At 47.7% G+C, this 18,200-nt stretch overlaps 1 protein-coding gene across 1 annotated transcript in view; it reads right to left on the reverse strand.

The window, feature by feature from the left end:
- The window catches only part of PTGFRN (prostaglandin F2 receptor inhibitor), a 72,670-nt gene extending 54,713 nt beyond the window's left edge, over positions 1 to 17,957 (reverse strand). Inside the window, exon 1 of the mRNA XM_023641345.2 lies at positions 17,454 to 17,957. Coding sequence (XP_023497113.1) covers positions 17,454 to 17,826 — 373 coding nt within the window. The 5' untranslated portion in view covers positions 17,827 to 17,957. The remainder of the gene's footprint in view (positions 1 to 17,453) is intronic.
- Between the last annotated feature and the right edge of the window lie 243 nt (positions 17,958 to 18,200).

Raw genomic sequence — 18,200 nt, forward strand, 5'->3', positions numbered from 1 at the left:
GAACCATGCCAAGTCTTTAATTCCACATTATGAAATTGTGGGGTTTTATACTGTGTCGACTTGGCTAAGTTGGAACTACATTTTCCGGAATCCTCTTCTCTGTGCAGTTCCAGGGTAGAGCTGGACAAAATAGAAGTGCATGTGAGATTTGAGAGGTGGAACGGAAGTAGCCGCCATTATGCTCTGGTCGTCGCCATGGTTAAAGGCGGCAAGAGACGGAAGGCACAGATGCTAGTGGGCACCAGTTTGTCCTCGCTCTTCTTTCTGCTCCCAGTTTCTTCCCAATTGCTAACCCTACAGAGCAACGTGACCCCAAGACCACCAGATGCTTAGTTGCAAACTCAGAGGTGGTAGCTATGAAGAGGCAATTACCTTTCCAAGACTCCTACACTAGCCCCCTTCCCAGTCTCACTGTGCCTGCTCCCAGAGTCCTCTGCCAGCTCCCACCTGTACACCCACCAGGGCTTCAAGTGGGCTCACTAGTGGCTGTCTCCTGCGCCTCCAACTCCCCTTTCCAGGCCTTCACTTCCCCAGCTCCTCCCCTAACTGTGTAAAGTCTAATTCCTCTAATAAATGCCTTATTCCATAATATTTATAGTGGCTCTGCTTCCCCGATGGAACCGTAACTGATACCGTAAGCCAAGTATTGAACAGATAGCTTTGGCCTCAAGAACTCAGCAAATGACAAAAACCACCTTACATTTATAGCATGGCTTTACAGTCTGCAAATCCTTTTCACATGATTTAATACTCAACCTTGAGAGGATTAAATAAGGAAACTGAGGTTCCGAGAAGTTAGGTGACCAAACAACAATGAAAAGATGCAAAAACCACTTTGAGGCAATCAGTACTGATGAGTAACCAAAATAACCCAATAAACATGAAATGATTTAAACAGTCCTCTGTCCAAAGACCAGAGACAAAAAAAGCTGAGGCAAGATCTATCCACGAGGATTATTTTAGAGCATTCTATAAAATTAACAGCTGCTAGATGTCCAAGCACTGCCCAGCATCCCTCACTACTCAGCCATTTTCGATTCTCCCCATGTTCGAACTGGCCAACATAGTCTGCCAAGTTCTGTGTGAACACCTGGTCCTCCTTTTCGTCTCTAGTTTAAAGAGATGGGGGATTCATATTGGGTTTAAACTTCCATCTGGGCAATGAAAGGGACTTGAGATAATTGTTGGTGAAATTCTCCCCCGCTCCTTACCTTGGGCAGCTCTGTCCTCTCTCCCGCTATTTTACTGTTTCCTATATCCATTTTCTGCTCCTCCTTTCCCTTGTCCATCTCTCCTCCCCAACAAGGCCTTAAGCCTATCCTTGACATTTATAGATACATTGCCAGATGTCTTGGGTAGTGTGGAGGTCTACGCCCAGCGTCCCCATGAGGTCCAGTAAGGAGTACAGTATGTTAGTTTGGCCTGAGTAGAAAAAGACTCTGAGTTCACATGCCCTTTAAGGAAAAGATTTTAGCTCCATCAATCTGATATTTCATTCTTTCTTTCAGCAGTTCTTTACTGCACACCTACTGTGTGCAGAACCACATTCTCAGGTAAGTTGATGAGCCAAAACCTAGCCAAGCGTCAGAGTCGAGGAGGATGGAACAATGTGGCAGCTTCGTAGAAAAGCCTGGAGGAGATGAGTCCCCCAACAATGAGAATCTCTTAAAATATCAAGTAAACAAAGCACACAAGGAACTTAGAGCACTCTAGAGAAGGCAGAACCAGAAAAAAATACTGACACATTCACCTACAACACCAGGCTTAAACTCCTTCAGGTGACATTCACGCTCTTCACAATCTTATGACTTTCTCTCCAGTCTCAACCCTCGCCCTCTGAAGATGCTCCAAATTAACCCTCCACTCCAGCCATTAAAAAAAAAAAGCTTTCTTCATGCAAGACCAGCACGCTCTTATAAATAGGTGCATTTCTTTACCCAAGCTCTTCTCTCTGCCTGAAACAAATAACTCACCCCCTCTCTGCTAGACAAAAACCTACCGATGGTTAAGATCTAATGAGGGGCCGCCCCATGGCTGAGTGGTTAAGTTCGTGCGCTCCACTTCCATGGCCCAGGGTTTCGCCAGTTTTGATCCTGGGCGCAGACATGGCACCGCTCATCAGGTCATGCTGAGCCGGCGTCCCACATAGCACAACCAGAAGGATCTACAACTACAATATACAACTATGTACTGGGGCGCTTTGGGGAGAAGAAGAAAAAAAAAAGATTGGCAACAGCTGTTAGCTCAGGTACCAATCTCCAAAAAAAAAAAAGATCAAATGAGCTCACATGAGTCCACCTTGCGGAAGCCTTTCCTGATCCTCGCCAGCCCCAGCCCCCAGTCCCCAGCCCCAGGCAGAGTGGATCCACATGGCCATCATCATCACCCCGAGCTAATCTGCTTGTCTGCCTCCCTCGCTGGACTGTGGGCCCCTCAAGGGGGCAGATGGCTCCCTGCTCAGCACCCCATTCCTAGCCCAGCAACACATCTGGTGATGCAATTACTATGATCACTCCTATCTCAATTTGAGCTTCTCAGTTTGAGCTTCTAAGAACTGGAATTTTAGAGCCAGAATTGACCTTTGGATCATCATCTAGGTGGGTTAACAGGAGTTACTGAATCTCATTTATATCAGAAACGGCCCCTCATCAATGAATTTTCAAAAAAGCTCTTCGCTAAGCTCATGGTCTGAGCAACCACAACACACAGCAACAATCAAGAAACCGGTTCTTGGAGCCCCGGGAAGTGACACAATCTCAACATTCCAAACCCTAAATTTCACCACATCAGTTTTGTCATCACTCTTCTTTGGGGCTAGAGAAACAAGTTCCTGGATGCTTTGGATCCTTACAAAAGGTTCCCAATCCAGGCATGGCCCTAAAGCCTAAAAAATGCATATACAGGTAGAGAGGAGACACAGGTAGTGATACAAAAGGGTAGGGAGGATTATGTCCATTGTCTTACTTTTCTGCCAGAGCACCTCTCTCTACGCCCAGAATGCTCTCCCTTTTCTCTAAACTTTCAGCATTTTTTTCTAACAATCCTTGGACACTTCTTCAGTGCCACCCCTCTTCCTCTGTATATGTCACGCCCACGTCTACACTGGCAGCTACAGGAGTCGAAAAGCCATGTCTACGTCCTTATGTGCCCAGAGCTCTAGAAGAAAGCCTGGCCCAGGGCGGATAATAAATACTAGTTATGAACTAGGCAGACAGTGAGACGAGGCACATGCTGCAGGCAGCAGAACCACCGCCCCGTCCCTCAGACGTGGCCAGAGTGGCTGCTTGCTGGAACAGCGATGACAAGCAACGGTCTGTGGTTTCAGCTAACCCAGCCACAAGGCGCTTGAAGCACGCACTGGAACTGGAGAAGTCTGCTTCTCCATACCATGAACAACCGAGATGAAGCCCAGGAAGGGAGCAGATGCCAGTTTGGGATGGGAGAGGTTGTGTCAACCCCACAAAGGGAGGAAGGGGTGGAGGGAGTAGAGAGACAATAATGAGAACCCATGAGTCGTTTGTCTTCCACACAAGCTGCCAAGGAAAAAAACTGAGAAAATCGCACAAGAACAAAGGGAGGCTTTCTCAGCCCTTTTCGGTCATGTGTAGACTCCATTTTCTCCTACCCTACCCCACAAATCTGTCTTAGAAATGAAGGCACAAGTGATTCTTTCAGAAATACTATGGAAGTCACAAAAAAAGACAGTAAGCACACATACAAAAGATAGTAAGGACACATGGATAACCTCTGCCCATTTATGACTTAGGGTCCAAAATACAGATTTTATATATGTATTTCACATATGTGTTGCATATGTCATAAGTTGTATATATTATATATGTATACGGATCTATGAGATATATACAGGTGTTTTCTAAACACATAAGTTAATTTAAACATTCAAAGACCCAAATTCCTAGACACTGGGATTAAAAAAAACAGGCGTGGTCCTGCTTTCATGGTGCTTACAGTCTAGGGTGAGACAAACACTCATCCTAATAAACAGATCATCATAAATTGATGGGTGCGCTCGGAAGGAACGTGGCTCAATGAGAATCCACGACAAAGGAGCTGATGCAGGCCGGCCCAGGCTGCAGGCAGCATTGCCACGCCCCACCCCCCCACCCCTTCAGAACGTGTCCTCATCCCTCTGGAGAAGTGGGGCTTGAAGTGAGATCCAAAGAATCAAACAATGGAAATAATACTTAAACCAAAGAGGGACAATGTGTACACAGATTATATAGTCGCATCTAAAGGCATAGAGTAAGGAACACTTGGGAAAACTTCAAGAGGAGTCATCAAACTTGACGATGTGCTCAGTTTTCACCCTTCTTTGTCTGAGGCCAAAACGCCCTCAGTGAACACCCTGGACAGAACACAGAGCTTGCCTTATTGTCGTTTTCTTAGGACCAAACTCACATCCTGCTGCATGCTAACTCCTGTTAGTCCTGTGGCTCCTGAGGGTACCATTGGGCAACATATTCCATCTTGCTACCTCGGTGACATTCCAGAGATGCATAAGAAAAGGACCTTCCCCAGCTACTTACAAGCCAGCTATGCTTTCTGGGACTCATATTGATGTTCAGATAAAACTTGTTTGTGGGATAAACTGTTATTAAAGTGGGACTCTGATGAATAGACCACAGGATTGCATAAACCTTGTTTCCATAGAAAACCATCTAAAATTCCCCATCCCTCCTCTAAAACTTATCTGTGTCTCTTATCAAGTGATAGTCCTTTGAAGAAATGCTCTGATAAACCACCTAAGGGGAACATCCGTAATTGTTTTGTGAGCCATTTTCCTCCTAAGAAACAACCAAAAATAGGATTATGGCCTGACTTCTCACCTTAATTTAGCAGGCTAGCGTCCTGGAAGCCCCAGCAGACCTCACCAGCCTCCTGCATGTGGGCTCTTAGCTGCTCTGTGGGCGCTGACGATGCTGCCAACACCTTTCAGGGTGACTTTGCTCACATTCTTCCTCTCCGCCAGCCTCCCCTCTTCAGAGTTCCCTGAGGTCTCTCTCACTGCTCCAGCTTAAGTCAGCTAATCCCCGAATGGGACACCAGTCCACACACACTGATTTACGCCTACCTCTGAGAAACCGCGCTGGTCATTTTCATACCTGAAATGCTTTTTTTCCTGCTCCTGGCTCAAACTGTTTTCCAGTCCCACCTGCTCCATGGAGCCTTTCCATAATAATAGCTCCTGGCGTCAGTTTCAGCCCTATAATTCTGACAGCCCCATATGCACAGCTATCTAATAAGTCATCCACTCGGATGTTTAAACAGCACCAATGATCCATTCTGCTGTTCAGCTAGAACTGGGTCAGTTTCCATTTTGGACTCCATTTCCTAATTCCCTTGTAACCTCCCACAGTGTCCGAAACATGGTGAATATTCCCTAAATGCTGATGAAGTACTAAAAAATAAGACCTCAAGGAAAAGCAGAATGTCTTGTATTGCAGCATAAGGTAATAATCGGGCACAAATTATTTATTCATAACTGTGTCCCCTTTGACCAACATGACTAAGCACCCACCATGAGCCAGTTTCTGGGCTAGGTACTACACTCTTAATTTGGAACTTACTGTATGGATTTCTCAATCAAACATGATCGACTGCAATGCCTTCTAATAAATAAGAAAACATTTGGAGGTGCCAGTCTTCAGAAAATGGAAAAATGAATAGCTGTGCCAAACGTGGTTTGGTTTTGCTTTTTAACTCCTCGCTGCAGCATAAGCAAAGCAGCACACACTGGACAGACACCAAATCAGCTAATATTCTGTGCTCAGGACATCCTAGGGAGCAGTGCATTTACAAAGCGCTCTACACCCTTGACCTCCAGAACAGCAAAAGACAGCAAGCCACCTCAAACACAGTCGAGAATTCACTCCCAGACAGCTCTTGATAAGTCTCAAAAATATCCACATCCCCGATGAGTGAGAGAACAGCACTGGGTCAGCAGCAGCATCAGTAGCTGCACTCACAGTAGCCAGCGGGGCTGAGCAGCAGCCAGCATGCAGAGAGGACTGACGTCATAAACACAGGTTCTCACTAACAGTATGGAGGTTTTCAGAATGTATCCTTTTAGTGGCTATTGGAATGAGGTATCCAAGCTCATTTTGAACCTCCCCTCTCAGCCTAGGAGAATGAAAATGAAGAAGGTACTCAAACACTAGGAACAGAATTCTTAGCCAATTAAGGCTACTGATTGGAGATGTCTGAATTTCAGCTCTCCTACTCTTTAGGAAGTGGAAAATCCAAAGTAGTGTAAACATTTGGACACATCTAAAGATGTCTGTGTCTCTTCTCACTATGGCCAGGGTGGCGGGGGGGGGCGGTATCAGGAAAAGGAAAGCCTGGACAGCATAACTGTCTCCCAGGCTCTTCCCCAGGCTTGAGGGCTAAATGGAGAAGAAAACACAAGTCACACCTCTCAGGGCTGAGACTCGATTACTCCACCCCAACTTACTCATGGCTGATATCCTCAACAAAACCTGCAAAAAAAAATCAGTAATAAAAAAATAGTCTGTCATCTAGAAATGCCTATTGGTTTTACTGTTTCTCTAACTTTTCCCAGAAGTCTGTCTGAAAGCACAGTTAGCCTGGTGGTAGGGACATCTCAGTGACCTAGAGAACCATGAAGATGCCCGTTTCACAGCACAGGAAATGGGCTAGAAGGAGGAAGTAGTTAGTTGCTGATACGATGACAGAACAAGGACTCCCAGAGCCCTGTGAAGCACCAACCGCCTGTCATGGAGAGGTGCCAGGCAGGTGAGGGATAAGAGGCACAGACGGGAGGAGTACTGGGGAAGACCAGCCAGGAGCCAGGGCTGGACCAGGCGGCCCATATGGCCAACAGCAGGGGTCAGCGTGGACTCAAAGAATTAAGGAGATGGAAGGGGGCCTTCAGGATCAGCTAGCCCAGCGCCTTACTTTATAGAGGCTAAGAGCCATTGAGCAACTTGTCCAAGGTCACAGAACTAGGGAATGGAAGATCAAGGACCAGAACCCAAGCCTCTTGTTTTAAAAGTCAAGGAAACAAATGTTATCACATTTTGGCTAACTGTATCGATTCCCTTCTATGGTTCCAAACATATGTTTGACTCTCAATATCTGGACTAACACAGAGAAGCAGAACAGTGTACTGTGGTTATAAGCCAAGACTCTGGAGCTAAGCCATCTGAGTTTGAACCCCAGCAGCTCTGCTACTTACTATGTGACCTTGAACAGGTTACTTTACCTCTCTGACTCGATTCCCTGATCTCTCAAATGGAAGCAATAATAGTACCTACCTCACAGGGTTATGAAGCATATAAAATGAGTTAATATATGGAAAGTGCAGTGCCTGGTGCAAAATAAATGCTATATAAAAGGTAGGAAGGAATTTCTCAGGGAGAAAAGAATCCTCAAATTGGTTCCTCCCCAGCCCAACTGCTCCCCAACCCCCAATTCATCTTAGTCACAGGTTACTACATTTTCCCTACAACACCTGGAACTAATGCTTCTAAAAAGTCACACCTCTGTCTCCTAATCCACTCAGGCCCCTGCAGTCAGACAGTAGAGGAAGACTGGCCAAAATGACGTGAGAGGCAAAAACTCTGGGTAAGGGTTTACTTTGGCCACTGCCAGCCTGGCCTGCTACTCCTCAGACTGCCACGTGCAAGACCCTGGACTCACAAGTTACCTCTTTTGATCCTCCCCTCCTACCTTCCTGGCCCACCCACTCCCCTGTGCCTCTGAATTGGCTTTTTCAGCCTTATCATGACCTCTAGACCCTCAAACCCTCTGCGATAAATCAGGCCTTCCGGCCCCACTCACCTGCCCGTCCCACCTGGACTCCTAGGCCGTCTCTGTGATGCTGTCGCAGCCGCTTACAGATTCCTGCATCCCTCATCCTTCCACTCTCATTTCATGCAGGGATCACACTATGTTCCTCCCTTGCTCCCAGGCTGCCAAACATGGTGGGATATAGTCACAAAACCAGGCCAACTGCCACCAGCACAGACCTAAGCTGACCCTATCCTTCATGGCTAACCGAAGGCCCGCCACATCCCCACGGGGCCCATCCCACCCCACTCTCCTCTAGCTCTGACCCTGATCACGGCCTTTGCCTCAGAGTTCACCAAGAAGCCAGGCTACCAAATAACCCGTGTCAAGCACGCTTCCAGACCAGGGCTTCTCAAACTTGATGCGCATTCGAACCCTCTGGGGGGTTGGTTAAAAGGCAGCCTCTGATTCAGAGACTGCACTGGCCTATTTGCGTTTTTCTAGATATATTACCTTTACTCTTCGTGACAAACCTGCAACAGAGGTATCAGTCCCTTCTCACAGATGTGGAAACTGAGGTTCAGAGAGGTTAGGAAACCTGTCCAAGATGCCCCTGGCTGGAGCACAGGATTTAAATGCAGGACTGATTCCGAAGACTGAGCCCTATTTTTTCTCAACCTGAGTGATTTTCAAGAACAGAAATAGTTTAGAAACACACATGAAATGGTTTGATTGTAACACAGACTATTGGAATCTTCCTAGCTGATGAAGATGGGAAAAAGATGGGTTATAAAACCGCCATGAAGCCCCTGAGCTGTGGCTTCCAGTGAAAAGCTGAAGACCTGAAAGCAGCATCAGAAAGTAGGTTAATTCCATAATAAAGGCCATATATGACAAACCCATAGCCAACATCATACTCAATGGGCAAAAACTGAACGCCATCCCCCTGAAAACAGGAACGAGACAAGGATGCCCTCTATCACCACTCTTATTTAACATAGTACTGGAGGTCCTGGCCAGAGCAATCAGGCAAGAAAAAGGAAACCAAATAGGGAGGGAAGAAGTGAAACTCTAGCTGTTTGCAGACGACATGATCTTATATATAGAAAACCCCAAAGAATCTATTGGAAAACTGTTAGAAGTAATCAACCACTACAGCAAAGTTGTAGGGTATAAAATCAATTTGCATAAATCAGTAGCATTTCTATACTCCAGTAATGAACTAACAGAAAAAGATCTCAAGAACACAATACCATTCACAATCGCAACAAAAAGAATAAAATACCTTGGGGTAAATTTAACTAAGGAAGGGAAGGACCTATATAATGAAAATTACAAGGCCTTTCTGAGAGAAGTGGATGACGACATAAGGAGATGGAAAGACATTCCTTGTACATGAATTGGAAGAATAAACATAGTTAAAATGTCCGTTCTACCTAAAGCAATCTACAGATTCAACGCCATCCCAATCAGAATCCCAATGACATTCTTTACAGAATTAGAACAAAGAATCCTAAAATTCATATGGGGCAACAAAAGACCCCGAATTTCTAAAGCAATCCTGAGAAAAAAGAACAAAACGGGAGGCATCACAATCCCTGACTTCAAAACATACTACAAAGCTACAGTAATCAAAACAGCATGGTACTGGTACAAAAACAGGTGCACAGATCAATGGAACAGAATTGAAAGCCCAGAAATAAAACCACACATCTATGGACAGCTTATCTTTGACAAAGGAGCTGAGGGCATACAATGGAGAAAAGAAAGTCTTTTCAACAAATGGTGCTGGGAAAACTGGAAAGCCACATGTAAAAGAATGAAAATTGACCATTCTTTTTCACCATTCACCAAAATAAACTCAAAATGGATCAAAGACCTAAAGGTGAGACCTGAAACCATAAGGCTTCTGGAGGAAAACGTAGGCAGTACACTCTTTGACATCAATATTAAAAGGATCTTTCCGGACACCATGCCTTCTCAGAGAAGGGAAACAATAGAAAGAATAAACAAATGGGACTTCATCAGATTAAAGAGCTTCTTCAAGGCAAATGAAAACAGGATTGAAACAAAAAAACAACCCACTAACTGGGAAAAAATATTTGCAAGTCATATATCTGACAAAGGCTTAATATCCAGAATATATAAAGAACTCTTGCAACTCAACCACAAAACATCAAACAACCCAATCAAAAAATGGGCTGGAGACATGAACAGACATTTCTCCAAAGAAGATATACTGATGGCCAATAGGCACATGAAAAGATGCTCATCATCGCTGATCATCAGGGAAATGCAAATCAAAACTACACTAAGATATCACCTTACACCCGTTACAATGACAAAAATATCTAAAACTAATAGCAACAAATGTTGGAGAGGTTGCGGAGAAAAAGGAACCCTCATACACTGCTGGTGGGAATGCAAACTGGTGCAGCCACGATGGAAAACAGTATGGAGATTCCTCAAAAAACTAAAAATAGAACTACCATACGATCCAGCCATCCCACTACTGGGTATTTATCCAAAGAGCTTGAAGTCAGCAATCCCAAAAGTCCTGTGCACCCCAATGTTTATTGCAGCACTGTTTACAATAGCCAAGACGTGGAAGCAACCTAAGTGCCCAGCAACAGACGAATGGATAGAGAAGATGTGGTACATATATACAATGGAATACTACTCAGCTGTAAAACAGAACAAAATCATTCCATTTGCAATAACATGGATGGACCTTGAGGGAATTATGTTAAGTGAAATAAGCCAGCGAGAGAAGGATAATCTGTGTATGACTCCACTCATATGAGGAATTTAAAATTATGGACTAAGAACAGTTCAGTGGAGACCAGGGGAAAGGTGGGGTGGGGGGTGGGCACAAAGGGTGAAGTGGTGCACCTACAACACGACCGACAAACATTAATGTACAACTGAAATTTCACAAGATTGTAACCTATCATTAACTCAATAAAATTAAAAAAAATAATAATAATAAAATTTTTTAAAAAAAAGAAAGTAGGTTAATTCCACCAAGCAGCACGGAGAAGACATCCAGAGGAACATGGGCAACTTTCAATGTGCGCAGAGAACAAAAGGGAGCATCCACATGTGACTGGCGGGCCTGGGACTCGGTGGCCACTGTCAGGGCTGAGAAGGCTGATGGCTCCCCACACTCCTGCCCCCTGCACGTCCCCTCCACTTCTCCCTTCCCTCCTCCTCACCATCTCCAAATCCAAGGCTTCTTGTCATCTTTATCCTTCTGGTTTTGACCAATCCCTCTTTAACAAGTCTACTCACACCCATCTCTGCTTGGCAGTGATCTCCTAGTTCTTCTGCCATCCAACTACTCTTTCTAGAACCCCCCGCCCCCATTTCCTGTCCCCTAATGTAGGCATTCCCAAGACCTTGCCCTAGACCCTTGCCTCAATCGTCTGGGTGGTGCTGCACTTTCTGGCAACACCACCAACCACATGTCTCGTGCATCCTATCCCACCCTTGGAGGGCAGGCTCAAGTCAGCTCTGTTCATTGCAGAATCTCTGGCACTCAGAACAATGCCTGGCATGGAGAAGAAGGCACTCTCAATATTCGCTGAATGAAAAAATGAGCCACATGCCATGTCACCAAGCTTATCCACTTCCACTTTCAAACCACTCATCCCAAGGCCAAGCTGGGGCTAAAGGGCTGTGATTCGCAAGGTAAAAGACAACTGTCAACCACCGTCAAATCACAGCACACGCAGACACTGAAACTATCTGTATGGCTCTCGGGGAAAACAGCACTTCTGGTTTAGAGGCGGCTCTGACCTGTGAGGTCCAGGGCCTGAGGGCACCGGTATCATGACACACCTACAACACACCTGAAACCCATGCGGGCTCCTTACAACAAGCTGGTAAGTTCTGGCCCAGTCCAGCTCTAAACAAGACCAAGTAAGAGCCATCATCAGGATGTTCTCGGCTTGGTGTCACTGTTAAGGTCTGAGAAGTAACCCATCTGTCTGCACACTGCCTCTATTTCATTAGGATTCAAAAGTAGCACCCTCATTCCGAAATGTGCCCTGAACCCTTAAGCACAATTCTATTCTTCACAGTTCTAAGCCAAATTCATCCTAGAAAGAGCCACAGCGGCCAAACAGTGTTTCTCCATTCCCCCAAAATACTCTGAGTGATGTAAATGCTTTCACTTTCCAGCTGCTTATAAAGGTGCGAAGCAGGATCCAATTAAGGTCCCAGAACATCATACTTAAACTTGAATCATGCTGCTCAGCGACCCCACAATCTCGCACAAACACTCAGGGAGTACTGTGGAGAAATCAGCATTCGAAGAACACACACGTGTACACAGTGCCATTATCTCTAGTCCACTGGAAATCGCATTGCTGGGACGCGACAGTGTTAACTGCTGGGTCTCAGTCTGTTGTTTCGCAAAGACTGCAGTTGGTGTGGGGAAAAATACTCCAAGATCTGAAAAACCACTCACTGTGCCAACTGCAGCACTTCGCCTTTTCCAGAAGATAAATTATGAAGAATTTTTGCCAGTTCAAGTTATTTTCCCAAAGCAGAGAGTCAAATGGCAGGCTACCCTGCCTTTAAGAAACCGACGCGATTAAACTGAATAGCTGTGAACTGCCCTGACAGCTTCCCCCAACTTCATTTGATAAAGCGAGATGCGGACACACACTGACAGACAAGCACACACCTTATTCAACTGCCAGACACAAAGCCAATGTGAAAATGTACCTTCAGTCTATGGGGTAAAACTCAGCTCGGCGACTCGTCACTGAAACAAAATAGCCAGATAAACACCGACCAGCCTGATTGCCTTGTAAGGAAGGACCACTGACAACTCGAGTTCTTATTCAGCAGGCTAATAAGAATAATTACAGCCAAGGCAGGCATTAATCAGCTTGGCAGATACAGGAATTCTGTTAACAAGGCTAAAATGAGTGCCAAGGAATCTCTGAAGGCCACAGCACTTCAAAGACCGCTAAGCTGGGTGGATTCGCTGGCGCTCCTCCTGCCAGCCTTCCTTTCTTCCCTCAGCTTCTGGAGGAAGCTGCATGTCGGTGCCTTTCCTCAGAGCAGGCGTGGTGACCTGCTGGGAGTGCAGAGTTGTCTCCTCTGTGAGGTGCGTCCTGGCACCGCCTCTCCCTTATGAATTGTCTGGACTGCACTAAGCCGAGACTCTCCTATTTTTAACCACACTTTCGCTTTCAAACCACTATCATCCTTATTTTGCCTAAACGACTCTCAAGCAAGGAACAGCACAAGTTTACGATGAACATCAGTCAACTTTTCCTTAGTAGAGGCAGAATGGAGCCCTGGGGTCAATCCTGGCTCTGCCACATAATAGCTGTATGACCCTGGACAAGAGACAACTTCTCTGGGCATCAGTTTCCTCATCTGTAATATGGAGAAAATAACAGTATCTTCCTCAAAGTGCTGCTGTGAGGATGAAATATGAGAATGTACATAGAGCCTGACACTTAATATGCACTCTATAAACAGAGCTATTATTACTCAGTGCCTGGCAGGTGCAGAGCCCTGTATGGAAGCTATAACAAAAAACAAAATATTTAGTATACAGACACGTGTACATTATACATGAGTGGCTGTGCCCGGACAGTGGGAAGGTGGGCACACTTTTCTATTTACCTTACACCCTTTATAACTGACACAGAGGCTGCTAGCTGTCCCCTCACATCTGTTCTTCTCTTCTTCCACAGCAGCTGGCACACGGCTGCCAGGCCACTTCGCATTTCCCAGCTTCCCTTGCAGCTAGTGTGGCATGAGACGAAAGTCTCTCAAATGGAATGTGTGCAGAAATGATGTGTGCCCCTTCCGAGCCTGGCCCAGGAAGGCTCCATATGTTCTCCTCCATGCTCTTCCCCTCTTTTATGGGGCTGGAAGGTCAATGATGACAATCAAAGTGATCTAGAAACCAGGGTGGAAGACAGCAGAACTGCCAGCAGCCTGGGAGCCAGAATGACTGCATGGAGCAGGGATCCCACCCAACCCTTCATCTGAAACATCCCCTGAGGAATGTTATGAAAGACACTTCTATTGTTCGAACCACTCCGTGCTGAGTCTATTTGTCAGAGCAGTGTAGCTTACCCAACTAACACAATACCCTTCCATATTATTTGAATTTTAAAATACAGATGCAATGCTTTTCATTTAAAATCCATTTCAACAGATTTGCAAACTTTTTCAAAAAGACACAAATTAAGAGAATATCTTAATCCCTCTCCACAGTCTTCATACCTTCCACTCCCTAATTCATGCTGCACACCGGAGACCACTGACCTTCCTCAACACAGCACCATGTTGTATTCCTCTCACCCTGTGAATTTCCAATGGCTACCTGTTACCCACAGATAGAGATACACGCATGTATTCACTCAGTCAGTCAATATTTATCAAACATCTACTTTGTGCCAGCTACCCTATCAGTACCAGGGATACTATAGCTAACAAGTGCGACATGATCCCTGCCCCTGGGGAATAAACAAGGTGGGGATTTAGACCAGGAACAGATAATTACCTACCGTGAGATAAATGAGTGCTATGATGGGAGAAGCACAGGCTGCCTGGCAGCCCCCACAAGGCCAACAAACCCACCCCTAATAGTCCAGACTTCTCAGCACAGCACAAACAGCCCTCCGAATCCATCCCAAACCCACTGTTCCTGATTGCTCCCCCATTATATCCTCCTCCTCCCACCTCCAGTTACATGGAACTTACATGTCATTTCTGAATGACCCAAGTACTTTCACTCATCCACACTTACTGCTTTTCCCCAGAGCCTGGAATGCTCTTCTATCCTTTCTCTCAAAATTCTAATTATCCTCAAGGCTCAGCTCAAATGTCACCTCTTCAGCCAAATCAACGCCAATCTCAAGTCAAAATTAATCATCCTCTTCCTTGCTTCCTACCAGCTCCTGGTTTCTATGTCAGGCATTTCATTTTGTCCTGTGGCTAGCTGTTTTATTATCTGTCCACCCACTCCCACGGACCACACAGTGAGCCACTGTGTCTTGGTAATTTGTCTGGGACACTTTTACGGACAGAGTGGGTGTTTCCGAAATGCTGTATGGAATGGATGGACAAGACAGGTCAGACATAGGTAACAGAAGTGGAAATCTGCTCTATGAAGCTGAGTGGGTTCTGATGGGATGGACAGGTAGACTCAGTTAGGAAAGCTCTAAGGAGGGAGCGGGTTTTAGAGGAAAAAGGAAATAACACAGGCAAGACGAGAAGCAGGAGGGGCATTTCCAGGCCATGGGAAATGGAAAAGCCAGAGGTTCACATAGACCCTATGTAAAGGAAAGTAAGGAGGTTACTTGGAATGAAGTGTCTGAATCAGAGAAAAGACTAGAGGGAAGAGAACACAGCGTCAGCATATCCTTGACAAAAATCCCAGAGAACGAATGAGCAAAGGCGGGACACCCAAAAATGATCCTTTAGGAAAATGATGAACTTAGACGGGAGGTTGGAGGAGAAAGTCAACCAGGAAGATGTGAGAAGTTATCTATATGGGGAACTATCAGAAGCTGGGCTAGGATAGTAGCTTTAGACACAGGAAAGACAGGAGATGCTCAAGTCTGCACTCTGGGAAAAGCCACAGGATTGAGCGACAGTGTGAATGTAGAGGTCAAAGAGAGTGACAGTAAGATTATGCCCAGGTTGCAATACAAGAGGAAAGATGATCCTGCATAGCAACATAGTACGTTTCAGGAATCAGTACAGTGCTAGAGTGGCTTCCCAGAGGTCAAATTGAAGCCACACGGAGTGAGATTCTGGGGGGCAGAGGGACCAGGTGGAACATCAAGTTCAGGGAACTGACAGGAGAAAAGTCATTGGCTGGTGACACCACAGGCTTTCCCTATGTGTAGAACATGAGATGTCCAGCCAGGACAGGATACACTCATATACATCCAAGACTTCCCCAAGCTTGGCCTTCCCCTCTTCTATTTTGTTTTCCCCAGTCTCTGTTTGTCCACTCTCCCCTTTTCCCCCTTATCATAGTTTCTCAAGGGACTTCTACCTGACTCCATCCTCTTAACTGGTACACAGGTTATGAACTGCACAACTCTAGGGGGAGTCATTCACACAGACTACCAAGTGAATAGCAGCTCCCAGAGTTTGTGCAGTGCACAGTCTGTGCAACCATTGGCCATGGCCCCGCTTGACTCAGACACATTAGCCAATTAATGGGTGTGGATTATCCCTAGCAGTGTGTAATGAACGGAGAACTTACAAGGGTCCCTGAGTGAGAGAGAATAAAAGCACTAGGATCCGAGACCCCAGAAGAGATGGTACAAAATTAAGTGAGAGATCTGGAAGCTTATTGTACATGATTGCAGCTAAATCAATGTGGCTGGATGAGCTCTCTTAGGGACTGAGTTCCAGAAGACCCCTCAGAAGGAAGGAAGGAAATCCAGTGGCAGCTAGAACGGCTTGCCCACTGGCAGCAAGAATCATGGGGGTTGGGACAGTGTGGGTCCTGGAGCCAGCAGGGCAGGAGTGGCTGTGGAAGGCCTCCACTGGGACCCTCTGACCATAAGTGCAGAGTGGTCATTTACCCTATGTGCAGCTGGGGCCTGGTTGGGACTGACACCACACACCATGCGCTTCCTAAAAGATTCAGATGTGCCTTCTCTAGAAGGGCAGGAGAGAATGCCTGGTCAGATGGCAGAATTCATTCTGTTCTGGTTGACAATGACCAAAGGCATCCAAGCATATCAGAGCATTTACAAGTCAGCCCTCAGGTGTACCACGGTGGGCACTTAATAAGCAGATGTATTTCTGTGGCTGATAATCACATGATTATGTTAATATACCATATTACACCGCATGAAGATGGTGTCTGTATGTATGGGTGAATCGAAAATGGAGAGGAAAAAAAAACCCACCAAAGATTCCTTGGGTTGGTGGAGGGCGCTGGGCCAAATAATCAAGAGGTTTAGGTTTAGGGAGGGTGGAAGAGAGGGGACAGTAAAGGAGGAAAAGTAACAGGTCGGAAAAGTTGGAGAGGCCAAGGCTCCCAGGTCTTTGTGTGTAAGTATGCAGCCAGGCAGCTTCAAGAAGAGCTCAAGGAAAAGACTGAGGCAGAAGATGCGGCCACAACTAACAGGACGTTGGGACTCGCACACCGATTTCTATTGTAGCGCTCTGGGCCATCTGTGACCTTCGCAGAAGGAAGTTGGTGGATTCCCTCGCTTCCCTGGAAAGGCACCTCGGTGTGGGTTTGTGTGTGTGCAAAGCGATCCCGCCGGTCTGGGCTATGGCGGGGCATATCCAAGGGGCATATTTCCGCTCCCAAGCCGGGGACTCGGGCCGGGGACCGCAGCACCTTCCAGCCCGGGAGTTCAAGGTGAGCCGGGCTCGCGGGCGCCAACAGGTAGGGAGGGCTGGGGGAAGCCGGCCCCGGGCCACTCCCCCCGGCACACGCGGGCGGCGAGGCTCGGCCCGGCGGAGCGGCGACTCGCACCCCGCGCGGCCGGGCCGGGTTCGCACTCGGCTCCCCGCGGCACCGCGGCCGTTCCCCGCCACCCGCCTACCCCGGCCGGTCTCCCGGGAGCGGCCCCGGCCCCCTCGCCGCCCCAGGCCGCACGCCGCAGCCGCGCCCCGCCGAGCCTCCAGGGGCCCGCCGGTCCCCTCGCGCCCCGCCGGGCCCCGCGCGCACTCACCCAGCGACAGGAGAGCCAGCAGCAGCGGCCTCGGCGCCAGGCGCCCCATGCTCGCCGGGCGGGAGCGACTGTCCCCTGCCTCCTCCTTCCCCGCCGCCTCTCCTCCTCCTCCTCCTCCAGCTCCGGCTGCTCCAGAGTCGGCGCTCCTCCGCCTGGGCCGCGCGCCTGCTCCGCTCTCCTCGCGAGCCGAGAAATCCCAGCGCTGGGGCGGACGTGCGCCCCTGCCCCGCGCCCGCCGCCACCTCCCGCCTCCAGCCGGCCGGGCACCACGAGCCGGGCGCCGGAGCCGCCCGCCAAGCCGAGTGTGCAGCCCCGACCGCTTCCCGAAAGCAAAAGGGAAGAACCGCAGCGCCCGCCCGCCCGCGCCTCCCATCCGGCGCTTTGCCAGCAACAAACACAAACTTTCCCAAGCCCCTCCCCGCTCCAGGTAACGGAGGAGGCGCCGGGCCACCCGCTTAAAGGGGAGGAGGCGGCGGAGCCCACCCAGCTCTCCCCTCGGGGCCCCCACCCCACCACTAACTTTCCTCCGACCTTTAAAAGTTGGCCTTGGAAAGACTCGTCTGGAAATCCCATCGCTTTAGCTCCGTTCCGGGACAGCCCGCATTCCACCACTCTGGAGTCACCCACGCGTGTCTGCTGTTCCCTCGGCTAACTCCCGGCGCGTTCACCCACCCCTTCCTAGCCGAGCACCCCACCGAGCAGCCTCTGGGCCCTTCCTAAAAATGATTCAGATAGGATTGAAAGAGA

This window comes from Equus caballus, chromosome 5 (assembly GCF_041296265.1).
Source record: "Equus caballus isolate H_3958 breed thoroughbred chromosome 5, TB-T2T, whole genome shotgun sequence".
Lineage (NCBI taxonomy): Eukaryota > Metazoa > Chordata > Mammalia > Perissodactyla > Equidae > Equus > Equus caballus.